The 16,468-nt window shown below is 46.9% G+C and overlaps 2 protein-coding genes across 18 annotated transcripts in view; both read right to left on the bottom strand.

Annotated features, from left to right (window-relative positions):
• Nucleotides 1-1,697, bottom strand: part of DIAPH1 (diaphanous related formin 1) — a 47,309-nt gene extending 45,612 nt beyond the window's left edge. For all 14 annotated transcript variants that reach the window (XR_012654263.1, XR_012654264.1, XR_012654262.1 and 11 more), the window contains exon 1: nt 1,617-1,697. The gene's annotated coding sequence lies outside the window, so the exon portion shown is untranslated. The remainder of the gene's footprint in view (nt 1-1,616) is intronic.
• Nucleotides 1,698-1,759: 62 nt separating this feature from the next.
• Nucleotides 1,760-16,332, bottom strand: HDAC3 (histone deacetylase 3). 4 transcript variants are annotated; one of them, XM_075056484.1, is made up of 15 exons: nt 16,205-16,332; nt 15,839-15,921; nt 11,075-11,217; nt 9,589-9,670; nt 8,766-8,822; nt 8,614-8,669; nt 6,431-6,564; nt 6,074-6,154; nt 5,912-5,985; nt 5,611-5,675; nt 5,138-5,227; nt 4,963-5,021; nt 3,863-3,942; nt 3,309-3,466; nt 1,760-3,018 (listed from the first exon to the last, which is right to left on the bottom strand). In XM_075056484.1, the coding sequence occupies exons 1-15, from the start codon at nt 16,257-16,259 to the stop codon at nt 2,949-2,951; spliced, it is 1,287 nt and encodes a 428-aa protein (XP_074912585.1). In that variant the 5' UTR covers nt 16,260-16,332; the 3' UTR covers nt 1,760-2,948. The 4 variants fall into 4 exon arrangements, with proteins under 4 accessions (XP_074912585.1, XP_074912586.1, XP_074912587.1 ...); XM_075056485.1 differs by lacking the exon at nt 5,138-5,227; XM_075056486.1 differs by lacking the exons at nt 9,589-9,670; nt 11,075-11,217; nt 15,839-15,921; nt 16,205-16,332 and adding an exon at nt 9,201-9,574.
• Nucleotides 16,333-16,468: the final 136 nt, after the last annotated feature.

Genomic DNA, 16,468 nt, shown 5'->3' with positions numbered 1-16,468 from the left:
TTGTTTCCTAGCTATTTCCCAAAATAACAGAAACAAAACCACCTTTAGAAACCTAGGTAAGATGATACTCCAAATTTCCAGCCCTGTTTTGAAACACAGGACAGAGCGGCACTCTGGAAAGAAAAAGCCTGGACAGTGCTGGGGGGAATTGGCTGTGGGGTTTGCAAGGTAAGGTCATTCCCATCTTCACAGGCAAGAGAGAATTACAAGGGGGAATTCCCTTTTTTTCCAAAAGTAAACACTTCCTGTTACCCAAAGTGGGAGCCTGGATTCCCCCTGTAAATCGGTTTTGCTACAGGGGGTGATGACAGCAGCAAAGAGAACAAGCCAGCTCTGGCAGCAGGAGAGATGGCAAGCTGGAATAAAACAAGTTTATTTTCTATTTAGACAGAAGCATTTCTTTTTCACAAGTCCGGCTAGTCACTGGAGCAGCATTTTGAGTCTTCTGATTTGCAAAGAACATTTTTCTCAGCTACAGAATACTAGAAACAAATACAGCTGACCAAACAGGGGTCAGTGTAAGGGCCATCTAACCCAGTGCCCACTCTGCAGTGGCCAAATAACAAATGCAGGAATGGTACAAGCCCAGGGTAAGCACACAGCAATACTTCTCCAGCGTACTCACCCAGTCACCAACAATTTGCACCCAGAAGTGTCTTTGTTAACAACTTTGACTCCCCCCCACCCCAGTCCCTTTTTGAACCCACATTCACACTATCTGGTGGCAAAAGCTTACACAGCTCAACTAGGTGTGTGCAAAGCAACCTCTATTTTGAGCTGGCCCCTTGCTAGTTTCATTCGATGCTCCTCTAATATCTAAATGGTTGGAGAAACCCTCTCCAACATTTGTCAGTTTACAGACCTTACAAATCCTTTCCCAGCTCCGTTCTCACCCCAGCTAAGAATCCTCATCCATCAAGTCATTCCTCACACAGAAGCTGTGCTATCACCCCTCTCTGTGCCCAGTCTAATTCTACCATAACTTATTTCTCTGGACACCTACTGGGAGTAATACTGACACACTGCCTGCTTCGCACTGTAGTTACACGAACTGTAGCTCACTTCTGGCCAAGCTTTACCTCCTCCCCACAAAGCTGAAGCCTTGGGCTGGCAGTTGTGCAAACATCCTAACAGGAATAAGCAGTGCCTGTGAACACATCAATAGATCTGGTCAAGTTGGTGTCTCTTAGATACCTTTTTTGTTTCTACCTCTCCCATTTTTCCACAGGTTTATTGGCAGAGACTAGACACAAGAGGAATGTCAATCCATACAGGCCAGCATGAGCTTATTTGATCAAGGACAAGTGTCATGGATGTGGGGATGGGGAGCGAAGAGGGAGATAGCGACAGGTCTATAGAAACAAAGAAAAATAATCACCAACAAGGGCTTTAGGGAAGTGAGACTGCAAAGAACAGACTCCTATGGAAACTGCAACTCAAAGAAACCATGATATTTAAAACCGTTGCAGGAAAGGTTTCCTGAATCAGCTCTGCAGCTTCCTGCAAAGCTTCTACTGGAATTGGAGTCATAAGCAGGAGTGTCCGCCAGCCCACCTGACCTCTTGTAAGGGAATTCAGGGCACTCTCCTCATTGTGCACTGATGCTGAAAACTCACCAGCATATACTTTGAGGAGCTGAATGCCCTCCATTCATTCAGACAGCAGAGGACATTGCTCTGCCACGGATGATAGGCACGTTTTCAACCCTTGGGAGGACAGGAGCCAAAAAGGTGTGAGCATTAAAGAGATGAACAACAGGTCAGGTAAGAAAAATACTGCCTCTTCATTTAATGTTTAAAGACATTGGTAAACAAACAGAACAGTACAGACAGTCTGAGGCTAAACCCCTCCCGCCTCCCCAAATGGCACACTCCAAACCACGACAGGTACCAGGTGATGACTCCGGCGAAGGAGCAGCAAAGTCTGGGATTTGAAGGATGGCCAAGAGAAATCTCTGCTGTGTGAGGGCAAGACGACAGGACTTGGAGGAAGCAGCTTCCCCTCACCCACAAGCAGAGCGACATCTCCTGGGTACAGTCAAGAGGGAATGGTTTCCACTCTGAGCAAGCAGCCCAAATCTCTTGCTAACACACAGAAGGGCCATGTGTGAACTTGGAAAACACAGCTGGAAGCTACATTAAAGGTGCAAGACACACTATGTACTGACCTTGGCAGCCAAACCTCTGTTCCACAGTGATTTTAGCCTCTCGAAGAATAAAGAAAACAGGGAATTTAGGTCCAACTTGGCAAAGTGTTGCAGTACTCATTTGTGAACACAAAACTGAGTGGGGGGGAATGAACAAGACTATGCTCTGCATACATTCTTCCATCCTGCTCCATCAAGCTGCTCCCTGCTCCAGGGACACTCCTGACCCCTATTCCACAGCTGGCCTTGTCTTCTCGCATAGTTTTCCTTGAGCTGTGGAGCATCAGATGGTTAGAAGGGACATCAGGAAGCAACTCTCAGTGCAGGCTTCAGAGGACAGTCAACTGGGTACCTGAGTGGAGGGCCAGGCAGAGTACGATGTATCAGGTGTTGCTGCTGAAGAGAGGCAGAGATCATAGGCACAACCGCTCCAGCTCCCACCTTGCTGGCAGAAGCCTGCACGGGAGTTACAGGAGGTGATTGAACCAGCATGGGTCAGGCTCTGAAGGCAGCTGCACAGCTGCCATCCAGCACACAGCACAGATTGGAGCCTACTTGAATTTCCATTTCCCAGAGCGCTGACAGCTGGAACCATGACACATGGTGGAAAGTAAGGAACACGTTTCACTGCTCTCTGCCTCTCCAGGTAGCGGAAGCTTGCAGTAGTGTTGTTTCTGCTGCCACCACATGCAATCAAATATGAAGGGAAGGCTAACTGGCTCCTACGTGGCCCGGTTATCTGCTCCAAGCACCCATGTCCAATGTGGGACGCCCCACAGTCCAGAGCCCCACATCAGAGCCCTCAGATCTCAACGTCACTCTCTTTGTCGTTATCGTGGTCACCGTCATAAAACTCGTTGGCAGCTTCAGGCCTGGGGGAAAGACAATCACTATCAGCGAGGAGAGACTAGACACCCTTGGAGCCAGAGAAGAATGCCCAGGTCACACTGCCAAAGATCAGAAGATGCCCTGCACCCAAATACCCCATGAAATTTTATGCGAATAGATGACACAGTTCTAGGGAGAGGCTCCCTGGATAAAACCAGAGACTCAGAAGTGACTTAGTATCTGTTCTAGGAAACAGACTGTCTCCAGTGTATCATCTGCCCATCCTAGCAGGGACAGAAAGGGAAGCCCATTTCTCCAGAACAAGATCTGGTACCTGCTGTAGTTTTCCTCAGAGCCTCTTTCCTCTGGATCAGGCTCATCTGTGCGATCATAGCTGAGCAAGTCAGAAGGGACATCATGGATCTGCACGCTGGGAGCATGGTTCAGCATTTTCAGATTCTCAAATATTGTCTGCCTGATCTGATCCAAGTACTACATAGGAAAAACAGAGAGGGATCACCACAGCGAGATCTGGCAGTCTGCACAGAGCCACAATTGTTAGCACTGCTACCTGCCTGCATTGTCTATGTAGTGGTCATGAGAAACAAATCTGTGCAAAAAGCTATTTATCAGAGCAGAGGAGGTGGGAAAGTTAATTCAATCATTGATACTCAAGCACACAGAATAACAGTAAGACAACCCAGCAAGGTTCTCAAATGCTATGAGACTTTCCAACATCCCAGACGAAAGGTTCTGCTTGTTTTTCATCAGTTTTCTATCCTGCAAGAATTCTTTGCCTGGGCTCCACCTGGTTTCACAGGACAGAGCATCAACCATAGGGTTTTGGAAGTACATAGCTGATATTGCAATAAGGCTACAAGCACTTACCTGCCTGGAGTTCTGATTTTCAATCCTCGTACTGACATCAGGATGAAGGGTGAAGTCTGGAGCAAAGTATTCAAAGTACTCTGTGATGGAATGAGCAAGAGAGTTACAGCACAGAGGCATGGGAGCCAGCCTGCACTACTCTGCAGAAAGCAGAGTTCACTCCCACCATGCTAGGAGTGACCAGATCCTAAAAAGCACAGTGATGTACAGCTCTGCAACCACAAGGAATTATATGAAACAAAAGAGCGAGCAAAAGTAACACTCAGGTCACTGAATAGGAAATGATCCAAACTAAATGATACATGACACAGCAGGGGCATGTCTGCCCAGCAAAGTCTACAGCTGGCTGTGTCCTGGTTTCAGCTGGAATAGAGTTAATTTTTTTTCTAGTAGCTGGTATAGTGTTATGTTTTAGATTTAGTAAGAGAAGAATGTTGATAACACACCGATGTTTTCAGTTGTTGCTAAGTAGTGTTTATACAAAGTCAAGGATTTTTCAGCTTCTCATGCCCAGCCCGCAGGAAGGCTGGAGGGGCACAAGAAGTTGGGAGGGGACACAGCCAGGGCAGCTGACCCAAAGCAGCCAAAGGGGTATTCCATACCATGTGACATCATGCCTAGTATATAAACTGAGGGGAGTGGGGCTGGGGAGGGGATCGCTGCTTGGCAACTAACTGGGCATCAGTAGGCATATGATGAGCAATTGCATTGTGCATCACTTGTTTTGTATATTCCAATTATTTTATTATTATTATTGTCATTTTATTATTGTTATTATCATTATTATTTTCTTCCTTTCTGTCCTATTACACTGTTCTTATCTCAACCCAAGAGTTTTACATTGTTTCTTCCAGTTCTCCCCCTCATCCCACTGGGTGAGGGGGAAGTGAGTGAGCACCTGCGTGGTGCTTAGTTGCTGGCTGGGGTTAAACCACAACAGGGTGGTAGGAGACAACTAAGGCCATCTCTAAGATCAGAAAGTGCAGTCACTTTGGCCCTGGTCTTATCTCTGGTCAATGCAGAGCAGAAGTATAGTTCTTCAGCTGATACAACAAATACTTTAGCCCAGCTAATGCAGGGAAAACAGAACTCCAACTTACCACTGTATGGGAGCTCTTCGCTAATTGCTTCATCTACAAGCAATGACGTTTCATAAGTCCTGAAAACATGCAATAAGATGATCTCAGTCCAGAGAAAGCTATGTGGTGCATGCAGGGACAAAGGCCACAGCAACTGCTTAACCAGTGACCTTCAACAAGCAGATAAGAGACTCACCAGCATCGTGCCACATTGCGAACTGTGTAACCACCTCCTCCCAGTACCAGCAAGGGGATGTTGAAGCTCTTTACATACTCCACGCACTCCCTACAAACCCCAAACAAAAAAGTGCCAGAGCTGTTAACTGCAGCACACATTCATGTGTCAGAAATGCCACCGTGCACTCAAACACCACGGCAGCTGGTGTGACACACCTGAAGGTCAGGGCTTCCACGCAGGGAGCCTGAACCATGCGCTACTCTGTGAACCACTGCTCTGAAGCACCTTGTACAAAGCCTCATTCTGAGGCCCCCTCCTGTCATACAAGAGTGTGTGTAAAAAAAAAAAAAAAAAACCAACACCAAAACTGCTGGTGCTGCTGGAAGGCCAAAGTCAAAGCTCAAGCCTCACAGCAGAGGACTCATTAGAGCCCTTCAGACTGAAGGATGGTCTTTCAACTAATTGCTCTGCCCCAGTCCTGCTGTACTTACCCATGTCCTCTTATACTGAGGTTAAAACAACCCAAACGGTCACAACCCAGAGAATCAGCACCGCACTGGGGAAGAGAAGAACAACAACTGAATTTTTGCTACAGAGGCATTGTTTTCCAGACACACATCAGCATCCCCACCCCTTGGCCACCCTCATTCACCAGAGGGTATAGACAGCAGCTCAGCTAGGACACACCAACCCTGATTCCCCGGGAACAGAACACAAAGCATCAATAGCGGCTCCCTCCAACCTACAGCCTCTGAAAGGGATGGACAAGTGCACAGAGGCTTGCTTGCTTACCTGCAGTACTATGCAGGTGGGCTGATAGTAATCTACCACCTGGTTAATGACTGGCTGGAAGAGGTGTTTATAACCTTTGGAGAGAAAGGTAGATTTGTCATGGCTCTGGAGCAGAAGGACCAGCAAACGCCTGGGCAAGGGGAAATGGCAGGGAACACCTACTTTGATCATCAATGCCATCTCGTAAAGGCACGTTGAGACAATAGTAACGACCACTCTCTGCACCAACTTCATACATGTCACCTGGCCAGGGAAAGACAGGAGAGTCATAACGGCTCTGAGACTTCAGAGGTGTGGAAAGACCAGATATGGTCTGGGTTGAGATCTCTTAACCTAGCTAGAATCCCTCTTTCTTACAAATAACTATACTTCTGTTCCTCTCTAATTGCTTTTCCATGCCCTTTCTTCCATCATTTCTCCCTGCAGCTCTGATTTCATGATTTTACACCTTTATACTCCAGCAGAGCTTTCAAAAGATTCTGAAGCAAGGCCAGGTTCACACTAAGGGAAAATACATACCTGTACCAGGAAAGAAATAGTTCCCATATTTATGAAATGACACTGTCATGACGCGGTCCGTCAAGTAGAAAGCCTCCTGCACACCGTCTCCATGATGGATATCAATATCAATATATAGAACACGTGGATGATATCTATTGAATACATGAGGAAAAACAGCATTACTGTCTGCACCGCACCCAGCCTCACTATTCCCCCCGTGCCTTGGTATCACCTGGCACTCTGAAAACCACCACCGACATCTACCCACAAGCCTACTTGCCAAAAGAACTCACCTCTCCCACCTGAGACATATCAAATGGTTTAGATACAAGACATTTGTATACAGTCAAACATGCCCCATCACTAAAAAACATTTCTTCTGATGTGCTTGGAAATAGATATTAGAATAAAAGGTTTTCAGATGGGGCCAGAAATGTCTTGGAAAACATATGAAGGGAACCTGTTTTAACCACCTGGGCATTAGAAAGTTGATGGGTTTTGATTCCTCTACAAACAACATGCTGTTAGTTAATCTTTAAGAGCTCCAACAATTTTTAATCATAAAAGGAAATTAAAGGTAAGCTAGCCAAGGAGGAGGTAGGAACACTTCACCTCCTCCACATACCAGAGTACTGGCAGCACTATGTCCCAGCTGGCTAGCACCAAGAACACCACGCTGAACTGCATTTACTGGAGAAGCCGCCTGCTGGGTCACAGACAGAGGGTGAAGAAAGGGAAATCATTACAAGTAAATTCACTGGGGTAATGGTCAAAGCTGATGTGCTGTTGAGCACTGGAGACACGGCCCCAAGCCATCCCTAGAGCTGCCTGCTTGGCTGGAAAGAACTTCTCCAACTTTTCACAAGGAAATACTGCATCTGGTCCATCCCCAAAGAATAGGAGATCTGGCATCCATGCCAAAACCCTAGAGGACTGGGGAGGTGCCTGAAAAAACAAGACAACATTGAAACAGAGAGGAGGAGCATGTGGTTCGTGCCATCTGCCTTGGAACCATGGCTTTAAGCATGTCTGCAGTGATCTGATCAAACTGGTTGATGGTGCTGACCCATGCTGATTAGCAGACTGGTACCTTGCCACAGTCTCCCAAGAGACAAAAATTATTTAAGGCAGCCCAGATTATTCATCCTGTAGACAAATGACAGCAAGGAGAAAAAGGGGATGTATACGCACAGCCCTTGCACACTGGTAAAGGGAGAAAGGGACCTTCTAAGACCAAAGGCACCACAGTACTCCCATGGTGGGAAGCAAACTCAAGTATACAGCTACCTGCTACAGAAATGGTTCCTGAAAACAGAGAACAAGAGAAGAGGGACATATTATAAGCTCCCATGAGGGGTAACTGGCCTGTATTTGAAGCCTCTGGCATATGGGACTCGTGAGACTAGAAAATGGCTGTGCAGAGATACACAGTGAAGACCTGAAGTTCCAAACACAGAGCAGGGAAGACTGGCCGAGAGGCAGGAGATACAAGAAACCCCAGTGCATTCCATAAATCTGACTTTGACAGCGAGTAAACTTGCCACCAGTCATGTAACTATTGTCTGGTCAACCCCAAATCTTTTTTAATTCCCTAACGTCTTGCCTCAGATTCAGTGACAAGGAGGGCATTTGAGAGTACCAAAAAAAAAAAATAATCATAGATTAATCCAAGAAACAGAAGGTATTTCTGTAACTCTTCCTCCCATTCTGAATTTATTTTTCATTTTCTAAAAAGAAAAAAACAAATCTGACTCTTTTCTACTCAAAGCAAGTGTCCTTTGATCATCCATGTGTTGCTCAAGTCCTGTTCTTAAGCCACTCAAGCAGGTCAAGAAAGATTTGAGTCATTTAACTGTCTTCAGTGAGCCATAATTTGCATTTACCTACAAAAGGCTCGCTGTGGCAAAAACACAGAGACTCAGGAGACCCTGAAATGAGTATTTCACAGATGGATGAGAAATGGAATTGAAGAACTCTTCCGTATCCCTTAAGATGCATGCAACAAAACTGGAGTCAGATATTCCAATTCTCAAGCCCCCCTACTTGTGCCTGAAGAGGAGGCCAGAAAAAAATCAAGTTGTTGGCCTTCGTGGATTCTAGAAAGGCAAACGAGGAGGGGAAACAGAGAGATAGAACAGTGAAGCAGCAAGGGGAAACCACATGCCAGCCAGGACAGTACTGCATTTGCCCCATGTCCTTACTTGAGCAGCTCCAGGATGCCAATAACTATGTCGTTAACATAACAAAACCCAGAAGCCTGCAAGAGAGAGAAAACAGAACAGCTTTAGAACAGGATCAACACAGAGCCTGGGCCTCAAAAAAGACAGAGCAATATGTAGATTTGCTTCATTACCTCAAACTTTTTGGCATGATGCAGGCCCCCTGCCCAGTTTATTGCAATATCACAGATCTAAGAAAGGAAAGATAACTTAGTTAAAGTGACAATGTGGTAACAACAACCTTGCACCCGGCTTCAACCTCCCCAGCCCCATGGCTCAAACACCCTTCTCGTCTTTCCTTTCCCTACAGAGGCCTTTCCAAAGCTCCATCCTCATCGTTAGCCCAGCCAAGTTTTGGTTACATCATGTCCATACTGGATTAGTCCTGTGCTCTACATTCCCCATTAGACCAGAAAAGATCATCTCCCACCACCACTGCTCCCCCTCCAGCCACCAGCAGGCAGAGCACCTGGCACGTACAATTTGTTCCTGCACTTGTTCTTTACCCTTATTAGAGCTTTCTCAGGTCTCTAAAAGACTCAAACCTCTGTAGATTTTTTTATACCCACCTGAGGAACGTTCTTCTTCAGACCTTCTGCATGGCCTCATTTAGTGAATTTCCATAGCAGAGACCTAGCAGCACTCTCGAGGTCACCCAGCAGCCAGTTTCACTGAAGACCCCAGGTTTGTTCTACAGCGCTGAGGGTACTTTGTGACTTCAGTACTTGCAACGTTAGTACTCTCTGACTCCCTCCAGATTAAACATCTACTAAATGGTTGCCTCTGACAGTGCAAGAATGGTCTCAAGCTTAAGTCTTACAGTACTAGGTATTTACACTGCAACACAGCAGTGCTTGCTACATTGTTTTACAAAACAAATCCATGAGGTTCTCCTTAAATTGAAAACCAGTTGGCTTACACCTGTGTTTCAAAAGATAAGCACATCAATGCAGTTACCTTGTTGTTCAGCTGTGTTGCTCCCTGCAGGGAGGCCCCAGTATAGCGAGAGCAAAACTCAAAGAGGCCTGGAAACACTGGGCTGAAAAAGAAACCATGATTCAAACACAGAACATCTTCTCATTCCTCCTCATTTCTCCAGAGCAAAGCTAGGAATAAAACTGTCCAGGGACATGACCTGAGCAAGACCAAAACTCATTCTCTGTGAAAGAGTTCATTTGGGGTCACCCTGACCCTGCTTATAACACAATGAGTACCAGCAGGCGAGCAATCTGGCTGGAAACACAATGGGAACCTCGGCGAATTTGATAATGATTACCAAAGCTTACAAGTTAGTCCTGAAAAGGCTCCTGTGCTCACAACGCATGCCAGCATCTGTCCTGCAGCTCTGCTGACATATGCCCAGAGCCAGGACATGATGCGGGACACTGCATCAGGAGAGAGGAGGACTGGTCTGCTCCTGCACTCTCCCCTCCTTGCTGTATCTGAAAGATCCTGCTACCAGCCCCCAGCCCAGCATGCAGTATACTGCAACCAGAGGTGAACACTGCTCTTAAGACAGCACTGAGGTCTGATCCATCCCACCACGCAGAGCCAGCCCAGGCACCGGGAAAGTACAAAAACACAGGACCTGGAGCCCCTGCGTCACCAGCTTGCTGGCACCATGTCACACATTTCATTCATGGACAAGCAATGGCTTAAAGACTATGGGGTTTTATTTCCCCTTTCATTTCTGATAAGAAGATGGTTTCTGATCATCAGAGCAGCAAGGTTACAAACAGTCTTCTGATTCTCAGCCTGAATATTAAAAACCAGGCTATACTAGTATCTTCTTGGGATAACAGTGTTCTCTAGCTAATGTAACTCCTCCCATGCTAGTACTTACAGCTTTCACCTCCACAGACTACGTAAGAACAATCTAACTCTGACAGCCCTTATAATCCTCAACCAGACAAGGCATATTGCTATTTCCTCGGTCACCCACAGAGCCCTTCCATAATTTTCTTCCAAGTTTCATCTGTCACAAGCATTAAAGACTGGAATTGAATATTCTCAACAAGATCTCATGTAGTTTTGTACAAAACTACAAGTATCTCCTTCGTTCTACCTGAAAATCAGCCTCTCAAAGCTGTCTTGAATTAAACATGCACATATTAAGGCAGCTAAAATGACAGGCAAGTATTTAAAAAAATAGTTAGCACATTCAAGAAGAATTGGAGACTCTGCAAGAACAAGTAGAGATACAGTCTCTAACCCCACAAGCTTACAGCTTAAATATAGATCTAAAAAAGAGGACTGCAAGATCTAAAGAGAAGGGAAAGGAATCAAGGAGGTTCCAGTAATCTGATATAGACAGGAGGGACATGCACCTCATTCTGGTTAAGAGCAAATAAGAAATGGGACATTCTAAAAGAGCTCTCTGAACATGAGCAATGCAGGAGCACCCTTTCTGACTGTGGGTTCGCAGGAAGCACAGAGCACTCACCAGTCATCGCCCACGTTGAAGGCATTGAGGCTCTTGGTGAATCCCTGCATGTTATTGGGACTCACTCTCTGCAGGAAGTCTATGTAGTCCTCGGAGTGGAATCGGCACATGTCATGCTGGGATGCCTGGTATGGTTTGAAAACCTTCAAGAGAGAAAGGCAAGACTTATTTCCCATCCAAACTTGCATTTGCTTTAGCTGTAAGAAATCTCAAGCTAATTGATGAACGACCTGCACAAGGTATAGTAAAAAATGTTCCAATACATTGGCTTCCTGACATTCATGTTCATTTAAATTCAACAAGTTGCTCCATGAAGCCTGATTTCCTACTGATTTTTCTCTTTCAGCCATAAACAAGTCTCCTGCCTCTCATAATAACTGTAGCTCTTGCCACATACTCTCTGATGCCTTCCTTCCCCCACTGTGCACACATCCCTCCTTGGGCAAGCCAGCAGAATAAAACAGCTGAGTTCAAACTACAGCTTTTTCTTCACTGTGGGGCACTATTCCCTAATCACTCACCAGCTTTCACACAATTTTAAGACCTTGATATAGAGGTGGTTTTGGTCCCTCTGTCCGATTTGCCTGTAATGGGCTGATAGGTTCAAAAGTTATTTGGAGAAAGCTCACGGACGAAGAGTTGCATAAGCTTTGTTTCCTTTGGAAAGCCGGCGAAAAACCGTCAGGGAACTGGATGGATTAAAATTAAAGAACTTGTGACAATACAGGCTTGCCATTTTGGCACTAAACACACATACCTCAATGTACAGGAAGTTAAAAATTAACACCACATACCTGGCAAGAAGAAATTAAAGTTAAACTGAAATCAGTAAGAGATCTTTTTTGTGTTTCCCAATTTCTCTTAATTAAAGCATGCACTTTATAGAAGTGGAACATGAGCAAAATAGTAAGATGCATGAGCTTGTCTCCGAAGGGAAGATTATCAGGGCAACTGCACTAACGTGCCTGTTTCCTGGGCTAAGCAGGAAACGCTTTAATTTTCAGACACATAATACACCCTAACAAACCCCATCATCCTCTTTCCTGAATTGATCTGCATGTAGTATGGTGTTTTCCACATGGATGCATGGATGCAGTGTTTCTCAGAGGCTGCTGGCTCTGACAAACAAGAAGGATGAGGTGACTCACAAGCACAAGCCATTAGTGCCGCTGCTAAGGGTGAGGGCAAGACCTATTCCCCACGAGGGCTCTGCACAGGTACCTCCCAGGAATCCAGACAGCTGATTAAATCAAACAAGACCAAAACCAATGAGAAGAAATAGCTCTCATGAGATATCCAGAGGATCTCTTGGACAATAAAAAGTAGGGATGTGTGACTCAAAACAGAAAAGGCGGGGGGGAGGGAAGACCAGAAGCTTCAAGACAGACTCAGCTGTTTGCAGAAGAAACCTGCCTCCTTCCACCCTTCACCCTGCTCCCAGCAATCCCACCCACCTTCCTAAGCAAGCTCTGGCACTCAGTCCCCTCTGTCTGCCGCCTTGTTCTCCTAACTCCATAGAAAACTCTCTTGGCTTTGCTGAGTTACTGAATTGCATCAGTTCACAGAGGGATCCAATAGCTTCCAAATGCAGCACAAGAAAGGCAGGGGGAAGACATAGAAGAGAAGCAGGGAAGGTGAGCAGCAGGACAACCCCCTCTCTTTCAGCAACGCTGAGCCTTGGTTCACCACATTCTTGTGTGCCGCAGCCACAGGGAAGCTGGGAAAGGTGCAGAGGCGAAATCAGCTTGACAGGATAGCGGCCTTTTATTTGGAGGAGGCAGAGAGGGCAGATAGTGATGTAACCACAACACAAAGTTAACAGGACCTTTTATAGTCACGACTGACCATAATCCCCGCTTTTATTTGCTTGTAACTTTGCCAGTCACTGACTGTTCTGGATGAAGTTTCCTCTGCAGTTTTCAGCTTTATGATGGCATCTTGTGGAAAATATAACCCCCAGAAAAGGGTTTCAAGACTAAAAACACGGTGAAGCATACCGCTCTGCCTACTGCCTCATTCTGATATGGATCTGACATTTAGAAGCATTATGTCAGAATATGCTTTTTGCTTTTTCTGCAAGAAAAATCCCAACTCTAGGGAAGTTACTCATTGGAGTTCCTACATCTATAGTCAAAATCTGAAAGATAAATTCTGCAAAGATTCCACATGGCCTGAGTGTATTCCAGCTGCATTCATCTGCAAGCACAAGAGCAAGTCACTGGCTGGATGCAATTTTACTAGGGAATTGTATTAATTACACAGGAAAGCTTTTCAGATGTTTAAACACACCAAATTAAATTTATATATTGCATCAAGGAACTGTTCCACTGGTCCATTTTAGCACCTTCCTTTAAAAATTGATATTGTGCTTTAGTTTTGGGACAGCTTATTTTCTATTTGCTCTTGTTCAATCCGCAAGTCTCTCACCACAGAAGCAGATATGCTGGCAGTGGAAGAGCTTGAACTTGAGCCCATGCCAAACACCAGGCACTTGTACAGTGCTAGAGATAATGACAAAGTCGTGCAGCACGGACAGGCAGGTACAAAGCAGCTGAGATGTAGCTTTTCACTCTGCCCCACTTGTAGTGGTTTGGCTGTTCAGACCTTACCCTAAAAAATAAAAAGCATGAAAACCGTATTGCCATTACGCTTGCAAGAATTTTGCACCTTGCCCTGCTCATATAGTGGAAAAGACTGTAAACATGCCAGAATTGAAACCACTGGTCTAACCCCGCTCTCTTGTGCTCACAGTGATACAACTTTGATTTTAACATCGCCTGATTCTCAAGTGATTAAGAAGTGACTTTTAAGGACAGGCTTTTTTTTGGTACCACAACAGCTAAATATTTAGTCAGGTCTGGAATTTGCACATTTCTATCTGACAGCTCTGCACAATCACCATGTTTTCACAGCAGCTCATGATTTATCTCTAAAGCATGCCGCAGATGTGAAAACACATCACTGAAACAAGTTGATCACGGTTTCTTCTCTACAGCCTCAAAACAAGCCCAACTATTAGCAGTTCCTTGCAATCATCTACAACTACATGCAACAACCCATTATTGAGTTCTACAATCATTCTGAGAGCACACACCTCAGAGTAAGCTCCGGGGTCACCCAGTTCAGGCTCATGAGTAACAGGGGAAGCGGCTGGTTTGCAGAGCATCACAAGGAGCAGAGCCCCACTGCAGAAGGGTGAGGTGCACAAGCACAAAGAGGAAGGACAGGGGAAAGTCCTAACATCCCTCGCAGATCAGAGCAATGACGATTTTGTGCCCTCCTTTCACCTCCCCTCCTTGTTTGCTAGCTACATATGATGATGACTGTGACAGAAGTGCTCTTCACCTCTTAATGAGTTAATTCCCATGAAAAGACACTGTAAATGCACGTGTGTATGCCCATATATGTACATAAAACCAGAAGTGCCAGAAGCTGTAGCCTACAACATTAAGAATAACATTCTGGGTACGGGTCCTTTCCCAGGGCACATGAAACAGGTCACAGGCTGTGGAGACAATAGGCAGCGGCTAAACCCAGCCTCTGGATCAGATAGCATGACCTGGAACCGTGCCAGTCAGCCCAGGAATTAAATCGCTCAACAGTCCGAAACAGCTGAGAAGCAATCTCACTGCACCGAAAGTGAGCATAAGCCAACAGGAGACAAAATGAGATGCCCCAGAACAATCAGCAGCTGCATGTGGCATGTTTTACACATCAAAATGGGCAGAATGGTACAAGACTTTACTATTCCTGCCTTGATCTTGTATCATGAGGCATTAAGCTACATGCCCTGTACTCCTGAGAGCTTTTCATTTGTTCTGTGCTGCAAGAACAGGCAAAAAAAAGTGAACAAGGATTGTAGGAAAAGGAGCACGGTTCAATCCCACTTGCACCAAGTGAAATAAAATAATTCAAAAGAGGGGTACCACACATTCATAGTGATATTCCACTATCCCCAAACTAGTTCATTTCTTGAAAGATGAAGATTTAAGTTCTCTTTTTGATTATCGCTACAGGCTAATCATGTTTTATCAGGTTTACACAGGCTAGATTTTAGGAGGAGAAAGTCTTTCTAGCAGTAAGAACTGGAGAGCTCTGGACTAAGTTGTTTGAGCTGGCTGGGCAACAAAGGCTTTGAAGAACAGGTTGTACAATCACCAGTCAGGTATGAGATGGGATTAGTGAACACCATTAAGGCATCAAGGTGAATTAGCAAGCCTCTTGAGGGGTTTTTTTTTGAGCTTTACTATTCTACGGTCACATGGTCCACAGCAGTCGCTGGGTCCTTTCTAGAAAGGGCTACAGACACCAGAATTCTGTGCATGGTCCCCAGGGGCACTGCTGCAGCTCCAGGCACAACACTATATGCACATGTTTGAACAAGACACTAACAGCCAACAGGGTGGCCTTTCAAAGCAGCTCTGGGTGGTATGGTGGGGGCTCAGGCCGATGAGAATGCCGGAGACTGCTTAAAACCTTGTCTGCAACAACTCTGTTACCTGCTGTGCCAAAAGTGGAACTGAAGGAGAGGCAGCAACACAAGAAAGCTGCCAAGAACCTACCAACACAGACCAAGCCTTAACATGGAGGCCACGACTAAAGTCAGCAGGATGGCGCATGGGTCTCCGGCACCTTTCACACATGCCGAAGCCTGAAACGCCCGCTCTGGTGGCTGCCTGCCTGAAGCCACCCACCGCAGCCCCCTCTTCCCCCACTGCCTGGGTTGGGGGGCTCCTGTTGAGCCCCAGGAGCAGCACCGCTTACGATCATCTTCTTGTAGAGCCCGTAGTGCAGGACCAGGCTGTGGGTCAGCGCCAGGCGATGCGGCTTCATGGGGTGCCCCGCTCCTGGAAGGGAAACGACACGGGGAGTCACCGGGCGGGGGGTGGGGAGGAAACACCAGCCGCCCGCCAGCCCCGGGGCCGGGCCCAGCGCTGGGCCGTGACGGGACCCGCCGAGCCACCCCTCACCGGGCCCGCTCGGTCCCGGGACGGGGCGAGGGGACCGTCCCCAGGCCGCCCCGGCGAGCCAGGGCCGGGCTGCACCGTACCCCCGCCGCGAGTCCGCGACCGGCCCCTCCGCCGCCTCTCCCGTCCTCCTCCGGCCCCGCCGCCCAGCCCCAGCCCGCACCGTAGTGGAAGTTGCCCACGTCCGGGTCGTAGAAATAGGCCACGGTCTTCGCCATGGCGGAGAGGCCGGGACCCGCCGCCGCGCGCTCCCGCTCACGTCATCGCGCCGCGACAGCGCCGAGAGCGGGCGACGGGCGGTGTCGGGGGCGGAGCCCAGGGGCGGGGCGGGGAGCGAGGGGCGGGGCAGAGGGCGGGGCGATCATCCTTGCGGCGTCCCCGCGGTCCCAGCGCCTACCCCCGTCTCCACCCCCTCTTCAGCTGCCCC

Source organism: Buteo buteo, chromosome 24 (assembly GCF_964188355.1).
Source record: "Buteo buteo chromosome 24, bButBut1.hap1.1, whole genome shotgun sequence".
Classification (NCBI taxonomy): Eukaryota; Metazoa; Chordata; class Aves; order Accipitriformes; family Accipitridae; genus Buteo; species Buteo buteo.
This window is presented reverse-complemented; position numbering and strand designations above follow the sequence as displayed.